The sequence below is a fragment of the Microtus oregoni genome, unplaced genomic scaffold (assembly GCF_018167655.1).
Source record: "Microtus oregoni isolate MIOR12 unplaced genomic scaffold, Mior012 000405F_ref0000497, whole genome shotgun sequence".
In the NCBI taxonomy this organism is placed as follows: domain Eukaryota; kingdom Metazoa; phylum Chordata; class Mammalia; order Rodentia; family Cricetidae; genus Microtus; species Microtus oregoni.
Genome location: NW_024545015.1, coordinates 5,419 through 17,708, shown reverse-complemented (window position 1 = coordinate 17,708; position 12,290 = coordinate 5,419). Strand labels below are relative to the sequence as shown.

Here is a 12,290-nt window from a genome sequence, read left to right as displayed (position 1 = left end):
CTAGAGCTAAAGGGCCAAGCAGTGTTTAAATGAATACAATTTATGTGTTGTTATTTTGGGGCATAAGCTAGCCAGGCTGCTGGGGTGCTGGGGACGCAGCCCCGCCGCTCCTATTACTACAGTTGGGGGTGTCTATGACTCTTTTGCCTGCTCTGGGACCTATTTCCTCCTACTGGGTTGCCTCATCAAGTCTTGATATGACTTATGCCTTATTTCATCTTGTTATGCTGAGTTCAGTTGATATCTATTAAACTTCTAATAAGTATAATGCTTTTTAGGTATATTTATGCTTTTGTATGGGTTCATTCTTATATGTTGAACAATATTACCTTTCATGGACATACTATAATTTGTTTACTCATTTACCTATTTACGGACATTTAGATTATTTGAGGTTTAGGAGATTATGAACAGAATAAAAATTTCCTATTAGCCTAAAGGAAAAACGTATTTCTGAAGTGTCTAACACAACATTTTATGCAGGAAAATATTATAGATGATGACTTAATATGAACCTACTTCATATGGTATTTTAAAAGGAAAACACTTTTGTGTAATAGATTCTAAATCAATATACCAACAATAAACACATAAATAAGTTTTATATACAGCCAAGTGGCCTATAACATCACTCAGTAATCATGCTTTCTTCTTAATATTTCAATTAAAATAAGTCCATAAGTGTCTGGGGATATAGACAGATCAGTTGGAAGAATCCTTGCCTAAGGCTCAAATCCTAGCACCACATAAAACTGGTCATAGTAGCTCAAACACACTCAGGCAGCAGAGGCAGAAGAATCATAAGTTTAAGATCACCTTCATGTAGTGAGTTCAGGACCAGCCTGGACTAGAGATGCTCTGATTAAATATATTAAATTAAAATATATAATATATTTATATATAAAATATATAATAAAATGACTACAATTTAGTCTTAGATTGCCAAGTACACACCATAGAATATGGAATTTGAAAAAAATGAAAGCACCACATCTGGACCCTCTTCATCTCTAACACATTGGTAAGAGGGCAAGCAGGGGAATGTGGATCTTAGTAAAGAAATTGAAAGTGCTTTTGTAAGGAGCCCATTATAAGAGGAAATGGGTTATTCAGTATATTAAAAATAAAAACCATTCTTTAAGTTCATTCTAAAATAAATACTTACAGCAGTTTTATATGCAGCTTCAATGTAAAACACAAGGTTCTGTATAAAATTGACTTCATCTAGGCTGTGGATGATATGCAATCCTAAGGAAAAAAGATAAAGAGTTGGCCAGTTATCACTTCAGGGCCTCAGAAGTGGAGGTGAATTAGTGGACTCAGCTTAAATCAACTTCACTTCAATTGACTTGTTCCTACCTGTCCAGCATAACTGGCTTATATTGTTCTTCCCCATATGTTTACAAACATTTTTACTGAGATAGTCTATCGTACAGCTCATTGATACCAAGTATATAGTATAATAGTCTTTTATTGTGTGTACAGTATATATCTATCACTACAATCAAATTTGGGATATGTTCATCACCAAAAAAGTAATTATTTACTCACTAGACATTCATATAAATACAAGTGTATCATCTGCAGGCTTTATGTCAGTGTTTGTTGACCACAGTATTTTGAAGCTCCCTTTGTGTTGTAAGATGCATCAGTACTTTCTTTATTGCAAAAAATATTCAATTGTGTTGATGTACCACCTCTTACTTGTGATAGACATTGGGTTGTTTTTACATTTTAGCTATCATAAATACTGCTGCTATAAATATTCATGTATACACCTTTTATGTGTGAACCTGTTGCCATTTTTCTTGAAGATCTACCCACTTAGGAGAGAAACTGCTAGAGTATATGGCAACTCTATATTTAAGTTTCTGCAGCATTACTAGACTCATCTCCAAAGTGGTTGTATAATTTTTATTATAAATTTTCAATTACATTTGTGTGTGTGCATGCCATAGTACACAGGGAGGTCAGAGGACAATTTGAGGGAAGTTTCTTCTCAAAATCCCATATGGGTCTAGGGATTGCATTCAGGTTGTCAGGCTTAGTACCAAGCACTTTTATCTGCTGAGACATCTCATTTGCCCCTATTTTACACTTCTCAGAGCAGTGGATGAAGGTTCCAATTTCTCCATATCTTCAGCAACACTTTTTATCTGTTTTGATTACTGTTATTCTGGAGTGGTTGAAGTGGTTCTTAGAGTTATTTAGGTCCACATTTCTCTACTGATTGATGATGAACAGCATCTGTTCACATACTTAGTGTTTATTTATACATATTATTTAAAAAAATCAATTCAAATCCTCTAGCCACTTTTAAATTTTTTTGAGCTTTTATTTATGTGTTGAGTGTCTTTGCCTGCATTTATGTCTGTGTACTATATGTATACTGTGTCCATAGGGTCCAGAGGAAGGTGTCAGATTGGCTGAAACTAAAGTTAGAGATGGTTGTTAGCTACCATATGGGTGCTAAGAATTGAATTCAGGTCCTCAGGAAGAGCAACAAGTGCTATTAAATACTGATTCATCTTTCCAGTCAACTCCAGCCATTTTAAAGGAGGCTATTAGTTTTTTCTTTTCTCTTTCTCATTTGTTTTGAGATAGGGTCTTCATATAGCCTCAAACATGAGACCCCCATATTTTTATCTTCCAACTACTAGGTTTAGAAGCATGTACTACCCCACCACATCTGACTTTATTATGTTGTTATTTTTCTAAATAACAAGTTGTGGTAATTCTTTATACTAGATACAAATTGTTTATATATGATTTACAAATACTTTATTTTATATCTATAGGTTGCTTTTACACACACACGACAGAAATACATACATGCGTAATACATATATACATACATACATACATACATATGAGAGAGAGAGCAAGCAGCATTTTAATGGGGTTTCATGGGTTAGCAGCGAATTTGCTAATATTTGAGGATGACCCTCAACTCTGGATCCTCCTACATACACTTCCCAAGTGCAAGGATCACAAATGGACATCATATTGTACATAGATTATCTTTTACTTTCTTGAATGGGTCCTTGGAAACATAAATGTTAATTTTGGTAAATACCAATTAATACTTTTTCTTTAGCTGTTTATGCTTTTGGTATTATATCCAAGAGAACTTTCCCTCCTATTTTATTTTTCTTCCTTCCTTCTCTTCTCTTTTTCTTTTTTTTGAGAAAAGATCCTCATATATCCTAATAATCATATTGAACTCACTGTACAGTTGAGCCTAGCCTTGAACTCCCAATCCTCTTGTCTCCATCTCGCAAGTGTGGGGATTACAGTTGTGCTCTACCACCTACACCCTCTATGTTCCCTCTCAGCCTTGTCTCTCTTTCCCTCTTCCCCCTTTCTTTCTCAGACAGGGCCTTGCTATGTATTCCAGGTAGCCTCTAATTCATAATCCTTCTACCTCTGCCTCCTATTTTCTTGCTGCCTTATGTCTAAATTTTTAGGTTAAAAACTGGGTATTCCAGACCCAAAAAGATGAACATGGGATGTACTCACTCATAATTGGTTTCTAGCCATAAATAAAGGTCAGTGAGTCTATAATTTGATATCCTAAAGAAGCTAAATAAGAAGGTGAACCCAAAGAAAAACATATAGCTATCCTCCTGGGTAGGGGAAGTAGACAAGATTGCCAGGCAAAAAATCGGGATCTTAAGGGTGGGTGGGAGGGGGGTAAGGGGAGATGGGGAGAGAAAAGTGAGAAGGGTAGGATGGGGAGAACTTGGGGCAATGGGATGATTGGGATAAAGAAAGGTTGGATAGGGGAGCAGGGAAGCACATATCTTAATTAAGGGAGCCATCTTAGGGTTGGGAAGAGACTTGGACATAGAGGGGCTTCCAGGTGCCCAACGCGAGGTCCCCAGTTAGTTCCTGGGGCAGCTGAAGATAGGGAACCTGAAATGATCCTATCCTATAGCCATACTGATGAATATTTTGCATATCACCATAGAACCTTCATCTGGCGATGGATGGAGATAAAGACAGGGACCCACACTGGAGCACTGGACTGAGCTCCCAAAGTCCCAATGAGGAACAGAAGGAGGGAGAACATGAGCAAGGAAGTCAGGACCAAGAGGGGTGCACCCACCCACGGAGACAGTGGGGCTGATCTACTGGGAGCTCACCAAGGCCAGCTGGACTGTGACTGAAAAAGCAGGGGATAAAACCGGACTCTCTGAATATGGCGGACAATGAGGGCTGCTGAGAAGCCAAGGACAATGGCACTGGGTTTTGATCCTACTACATGTTCTGGCTTTGTGGGAGCCTAGCCAGTTTGGATGTTCACCTTCCTAGACCAGGACGGAGGCGGGAGGACTTTGGACTTTCCACAGGGCAGGGAACTCTGACTGCTCTTCAGACTTGAGAGGGAGGGGGAGAGGAGTAGGGGGAGGGGGAGAAGAGTGGGGGGACGGGGAGAGGAGTGGGGGGAGGGGGGGGAGGAGTGGGAGGTTGGGAGGAGGCGGAAATTTTTTTTTCTCAATAAAAAAACTGGGTATTGTTATAGAGTGTGTTTATAGATCCTGATACCCTCCTCTCTGGGGATTGTTTTTGTTTATTTAGGGATTTGACTAAACTATTTCAGTAAAATCTATTTCCCCATGGCATGTAGCATCTGGTAATCCTCAGAAGATACAGCCTTGGCAACATGCATTGTCACACTTAGAAGACAATGTTGCTACTGGGAAGAGGAGCTAGTTAACTATCTTTTTCAAAGATCTGGTAAACATCTTGCTCTGTTGGTATAAAGCTAATCCCCCACCGACTTCAACTGACCATTCTATTGTTTTGTAGAATCCCCAAACATAAACTGCTCCATTGTTTTAAACAATTAAACTCAGGCCCTTTCTGGTACAATCTTTAAGTCAAGTCTATGATACTTGTTCTAACACCTAGAAGCACTCCTTAGTGTTCTTTGGATTTGTTAAAGTTCTAGCTAATCTGTCTTTTAGTTTCTTGCTGTTACTGAACAATTAATTTCATCTTAATTATTTAGACATGTTTTTCAGAAGACTTACTTTGATGTGTGTGGGTTTTGCCAGCATGGGTGCACAATATGCATGTAGTGCCTGTGGAGGCCAGGAGAAGGCATCGAATCTCCTCGAATTGGAGTTACAGATGGGTGTGAGCCATCACGTAGGTGCTAAGAATTGAGTCAGATCCTCTGGAAGAAGGGAGCTCAGACTGGACAGCTCTCCTCTCGACAGCTCTCCTCTCGGGAGCAGACGTCTCAGAGAGATGCCATGCTCCGCTCTCCCAGGCAGACGCGATTGATGAAGCTCCGACCCAGGATGGACGTAGGCTAGAATCTTCCCGGTAAGACCGGTGCTCACAGATTATTAGAGATGGGTTGATCGGGATATCAGAATTAGCCAGTAAGGGCTAGAGCTAAAGGGCCAAGCAGTGTTTAAATGAATACAATTTATGTGTTGTTATTTTGGGGCATAAGCTAGCCAGGCTGCTGGGGTGCTGGGGACGCAGCCCCGCCGCTCCTATTACTACAGTTGGGGGTGTCTATGACTCTTTTGCCTGCTCTGGGACCTATTTCCTCCTACTGGGTTGCCTCATCAAGTCTTGATATGACTTATGCCTTATTTCATCTTGTTATGCTGAGTTCAGTTGATATCTATTAAACTTCTAATAAGTATAATGCTTTTTAGGTATATTTATGCTTTTGTATGGGTTCATTCTTATATGTTGAACAATATTACCTTTCATGGACATACTATAATTTGTTTACTCATTTACCTATTTACGGACATTTAGATTATTTGAGGTTTAGGAGATTATGAACAGAATAAAAATTTCCTATTAGCCTAAAGGAAAAACGTATTTCTGAAGTGTCTAACACAACATTTTATGCAGGAAAATATTATAGATGATGACTTAATATGAACCTACTTCATATGGTATTTTAAAAGGAAAACACTTTTGTGTAATAGATTCTAAATCAATATACCAACAATAAACACATAAATAAGTTTTATATACAGCCAAGTGGCCTATAACATCACTCAGTAATCATGCTTTCTTCTTAATATTTCAATTAAAATAAGTCCATAAGTGTCTGGGGATATAGACAGATCAGTTGGAAGAATCCTTGCTTAACTGCTGAGTTGTCTGTCTAGCCCTTCATCTTAATTACTAAGAAACAAAATCTGCATTGAAGTCTCCTAAACTTTCTTAAAAAAGTTAATTTTCTTAAGAAGAGCTAAAGGGCTTTGCTTTTACAGTTTGTTTCTATCCTCCATGAGCATTTCTGTGCCAGTGCTCCAGCATTGATGGTAAGCACAACAGTCCATTTCCTTTGCAATGGCACTTCTGTTTTCCATACTAAGCTCTGGACAGGAGTTGTAGCTTCTGATCATCCCAGCTTGCATATTCCAGTGTAGGATGGTTGACCCGATCAAGAGGTAGGTGACCTAGTATCTTACTCTGCTCTTCTAAGGTAGATCCTACTTCACTAGTGTCTGGGGGTATAGAGGACCCCAAAGCTGTACTTGCCTGAACTAGGGCTTCTGCAATACAGAGCTTGGGAGAATGATAAATGATGCCAGCCTATTTTCTGAAGGAGAATTAGGTACCTTAAATTAAACTAGAGCAACTGTAAATTGTGACCCCTTTGGGAAAACTCTAGCTCCAAAAATATTTACATTACAATTCATAATAGTAGCAGAATTACAGTTATGAAGTAGCAATAAAAATAATTTTATGGTTGGGTATTAAAGGGTCACAGCATTAGGCAAGTTGAAAACTACTGTTCTATAGCTTAGGAGAGAGGAGGCCTTGTGTTCTGGCTATAGCCATCTCAGTCAGTGCTTCTATTTTCCTGGGTTGGGATAGGAAAGGGATTGAGAACAGATACCACAGTATCTCACTGTTCTAAATAATTACATTTCCTAGAGTGTTTCTCAGCTTACTGTATGTCTTTTGGGAAATTGCCAATGGCTTCAAAGGGTTGGACTGTTCTTAAATTTTCAGCATTTTTGGCTGTTTTGCTGGAGTCTATGGAGCTCTTCATGCTATTGTTCTATAAGCTGCAATCAAATTCTATCTAAATCTATCTTCAAGAATTCAAAATACTGCAAATACTCTATTAAGATTTTCATATTCTTTTCACCAATTATATCTAACAGAATTCCTTTTTAATTTCAATTTAAATGCATTACTCAAAATTGGTATCATTTCTTGTCAAAGTATTTCACTAACCTTTTTACTAGTCCTCCATCTTAATTTTGTTCCTTATCCAATATACCTCATCCAATCTATCTTCTTGGTAGTAGAATGAACCACCTTAAAGTCCCCTGATTATCTACATTGAATGGTTCTCTATGGATTGCAGACTATAATTTCAAACTATTTAGCATGCTATACAAGTCCTCAAATAGCTAGTCCTAATCTTCTAGCTAGAAATCTACCCTTACCTTGATGACAAGTTTCTTTCAAACTTCTGTACTATATACTTATTATTAGTCCCTTCCCCTTCTGAAATGTAAATTTTGATTTATTAAAACTTTTTTCTCAAAGACTTAATCAAATAATATCTACTTTATTACAAGCACTTATCAAGGTCAGCTAATTGAATTGAAAATTAAGTTAGGAGTCAATAAACATTTGTTTAATGAATATATCTCATGAAGCTTTTTAATGTATCTCTCTTTCTATCTGGGAGAATCACATTTAGAACCATATTTAGTGCCTGCTTTGTTTTTTTTTTAAAGCTAGGCAGTGATAGAGAACACCTTTAATACCAGCACTCAGGAGGCAGAGGCAAGTGGATCTCTGAGTTTGAGGTCAGCTGGGTCTACAGAGAAAATTCCAGTACAGCCAGGGCTACACAGAGAAACTCTGTCTCAAAAAAAACCCACAAACCCCCAAAATACTGAAACAACAAAATAAACAGCTTCCAGAGTTGGCATTAAAATATCATCCAAAATGAAATTATAACTACCATTCTATTTAAAGAAATAGAACAAAATTATATTTATTCTGGAAGAAAGTTCTCATCTAAAAGAAGACTAGTTGGATAGTTAATTTATAGTTTCACAGAAAGGTTATTCAGACTCCAGGCCATGTGTTCTAGAAGAAAAATTAAAGAGTTTATCACCAAACACGTATTTGAAAAGAGAGAAGACTATTCTGAGGGGATTCACATTTTGGGTGCCTTTAGTACTGAGGAACTGGCCAAACAGGAAGACAAAGAAATTGAAATATCAAAAATACAGCGTTCAGGACTAAGCAAAAGGCTCAGCTGTAAAAGTACCCACTTTGCAATGATAAAGATTTGAGTCGTGATCTCCGGCAACCACGTAAAAGCTGGGAATGTCATGTACATCTGTAACTCTAGCTCTGGGGAAGGTGAGAGGGAGGCAGAGTCCCAGTGCTCACTGGTTATTCACTAGCTTTGGGTTCAGTGAGAGACCCTGTTTCAAAAGATAAAATGAAAAGCAATGGTAGAAGACACCTTGATATCAACTTCTGACCTCCACACACACAGGCAGACCCATGAACATGCACTTCTAGCCACATATGAACACACACACTACAGATACACACACAAGCATGGCACTAGCTCAATATGATGGAACACACCTATAATCTCATCTAATTGAGAGTCTGATAAAGGAAGATTATAAGTTTGAGTCTAGACTGGGCAACTTAGTGAAACTCTTTCTCTCAAAAAAATTTTAAAAGCTAGGATTTTAGCTTAGTGGCAGAGTGCTTCCCTAGCATGTGTGAGTCCCTCTGTCGAAACCCCAGCACCACAGTTAAAACACACACACACACACACACGGTACTGTGAATACATTAACTTATTCAGAATGCTGGAAATGTTCTTATTAAGTTTAGGAACTGGATATACTAGGATTACTTCCATTTTTAGTTTTACATCTATAAAGGAAACTATATTGTTTGTTTGTTTTGAGACAGGATCTCACTATATAGCTTTGACTGGCCTAGAAGTTGTTATATAGACCAGGGCTGGCCTGGAACTTACAACAATCCTTGGCATCTGCCTTCTAAGTGTTAGAATTATATACAAATGTGAGCTACTATATTACTTATAATTTTCTTCTACATATCAAACATTAAAATATAATTACAAATTATTTAAATAGAATATTGTTTAACAAAACATATATATTTAGATTCAAATCATACTCACAATGAGTATACAAAGTAGATGTTTCTATAGTTACACTAATCACAGGCATATTACTATAGTATGAAAATAAGAAAAAAACCTTCAACCTTCCCACCTATATCCTGGCATCTGAGAATTAATAAATAATAAAAATGCCTGTCTAAAGATCTAGTCAAGAATTTCATGTGCCTGTTTTTATAGAGTATTAATTAGATTCTCAATACAAATTTGTTTCTCAATAAAATAATATATTGCCTAGACCTCAAAAAACTTTTCTAGCTGTATAAAACTCACAAAATTCCATTATTTATAAGGTACTTATTTGAGTACTATAAAGAGATATTTTATTTTCTGGCCAATACCTACAGAGAAGCCAAAAGAACCAGAGCAGATGCTCCAAGCCCAGGGGCATGCAGTAATTCTCTCCTTGTACTGACCTGAGGCAGTCATTTGTGCTAGAAAGAGCAGGTACACAGAAGTAGCATCCAACTGCAGGTGTCCCCACTGGTCATCACCCACCACTGTGGCACAAGTTTTGGTGTTGTACTTGGCATGGAGGCTATCCTTAGTACTCTGACTATACTTGAAGGACTCTACTTTATCCACCTGAAGAGAAAAGAGCATAAGAAGGCTAGTTAGAAAGTCAGCCCATACGCTATGTATCTGTAGTGCTATGGCATATAGCACTGAACTCCACCTTCCCTAAGCATAACCCTGAGTGAATATTTAAGGTACATACTTATCTGTTTTCTGCTACACCATGTGCTACTTTTAATAAAAAACAACAAATGGTCAAAACAGCTATTTCCTGTCCATTGCCTTTCTTCTATGCTTTTCAAATGGTTGCTTTGTCATAATGTAGAGAAACTGGAAGTTCAAATGTATTAACACTTTAGTAAGATAACCCAGTGTTACACATTTGTTCCTGAAATTAAAGTAGAAATCTACAGATACATTGAAAGAGGATATTTTTATTTTATGTGTGTACATGGTAGTTTGTAAGTATGGATACCCCCAAAGGCCAGAAGAGGGCATGAAATTCCTTGGAGCTGAAGATACAGGCAGTTGTGAGCCGCCCAACATGGATGTTGGGAACCAAACTCAAACTCAGGTCCTCTGCAAGAGGTGCTCTTTGTTCAGGTCCTCTGCAAGAGCAATATGTGCTCTTAACCACTGAGCCATCTCTCTAAGTTTTGAAGATGCCATGAGAAGAGTTAATGAGAACCATACAGTCTCAGAGAAATAGTATTATAGAAAGCTGAAATAACAAATTAGAAGAAAACCATTGGGAGCTGGGGTATAAGTTTAGTGATAATGTGTTCTGAGGATGCATAAGGCCCTGGGTTCAATTTGTAACACACACACACACACACACACACACACACACGGGGCAGGGGGAGCCTTGTGAGTGAGCGAGCGGGGTGGGGTGGGGGAGTGCAAAAGTCCAGACAGGAAACCTTGGGTATAAGGCAATAGTTCTTGACCTAATTCCTGAAATGTAGTTGTTATTATTTATGCCTCTGATGTATAATAACCAGGACATCTTAAATATGTTCATTAAATTTGTGACTATACATACTCAATAAGATAGAAAGTATACATATCTGAAATACAAATGAAGCAGAAAAGACAGAGAGAAAAATGATATATGTGAACAAACTAGTAAAAAGATATATACAACAATTAATTGTATATATATTGAAAAGTCATTTGTAGATAAGTTTAGAAGTTGAGCATTGATTTCTTTCTACTTTCACAAAGTTAAGTCAGATTAAATATGTACATGTTTTAAGATCCTAGAATAAAGGTTTATTACTAAAAATGTTTGTGTGGAGAAAATGTCATAAACTCAAAACATAACTGTAAAAATATTTGCAATGTATGTGACAAATGATTAATATCCTTAATGTACAAGAACTCAGTAGGAGAAAAACAAATAAGCTGTCAACAAAAGGAGGTAAAGCTCTAGCAAGTAATTCACCAGTAAGGGACTGCAGATTTCCAATTCACATACAAAAGAATATTCAGCTACACTCAATGTCAGGGAATGCCAATTACTTCAAGTTCAAGATCCTTTGTCTCCAATTATAAAATTAAAAATACTTTGATTTTTTCTAATTACATTTTACATCATCAAATCTCATCTGGTGGAAACACTAAATTCAAATCAATATAGGGGTATGTATACGCTTTATTCCATTTACAGTAAAAGGAATGACTTCCTATCAAGAAATGTTTTTATATTGTAGAGTATTCTTCTCTTTCCACTGAATATATGAGAAATTATATGATACATGTACTTTGCTATCTTTTAAAAATCTAAAAATTTATTACTAAAACTGATCTGGACCTAAGAGTTTAAACAGTTCTAAACAATTATTTGTAAAAGGAGGAAAAATCCTGGAAGGGAATATTCCCATTGTAATAGGGTGGTGTAAGTCTCTGTGACATCCCCACCCGAGAGTTCCAAACTTTCTAAAATTAGAGTGTACTATTTGTGAATCTGAAAAAAGGCTATAGGCATTATTGGGAAGTTGTTAGGATACTGTCTTGTTATGCGTTGTTACCATTGCCATACCTGTCTGATCATGCAGTGCAGCAGTCCCCTCATTAACTTCACTACACTCTGCAGAAATAAATGGAAACAAGGCTGTTATAAACATACTGAGCTACAAGAACACTGACTCAGCAACTTCAGTCGGTACATGACCTTTGGAGAACAAGTAACCCTATCCTGGGTTCTAGTTACATGGCATTTACTTTATAGGTACACAGAACAGATTGCAGCTAAAAAATTAAATCAAAAGCCATAGGCTATGATTCCTTGGATTTAAATAATAATATAAGTTTGGAAGTTTTACCTAAAAATAAGGCAACCATCTAACAGGGGAGATGAAACAGCTAGAGAAAAGGAACACGTCAACTTACATGGTATATACCCTACAGTCTCCATAGCATCTTTGAATTTTTTTCATTTTATTTTTTAAAGATTTTTTTCATTTTATATGTATGGGTGTTTTGATTATTTGTATATATACAGATCATATGCATGCCTGGCATAAGTAGTGAATATGTTTTAGAACATATCAGCATAGAATAGCTTCTCCAATTCTCTACAAAGCTTTCT

At 37.0% G+C, this 12,290-nt stretch overlaps 1 protein-coding gene across 1 annotated transcript in view; it reads right to left on the bottom strand.

Moving 5' to 3' along the window:
* LOC121445728 (phosphorylase b kinase regulatory subunit alpha, skeletal muscle isoform-like) overlaps positions 1-11,789 on the bottom strand; it is a gene marked incomplete at both ends in the record, with an annotated part of 38,590 nt that extends 26,801 nt beyond the window's left edge. The window contains 3 exons of the mRNA XM_041647876.1: positions 1,166-1,248; positions 9,601-9,769; positions 11,742-11,789. Of these exons, the coding sequence (XP_041503810.1) occupies positions 1,166-1,248; positions 9,601-9,769; positions 11,742-11,789 (300 nt within the window). The remainder of the gene's footprint in view (positions 1-1,165; positions 1,249-9,600; positions 9,770-11,741) is intronic.
* Positions 11,790-12,290: the final 501 nt, after the last annotated feature.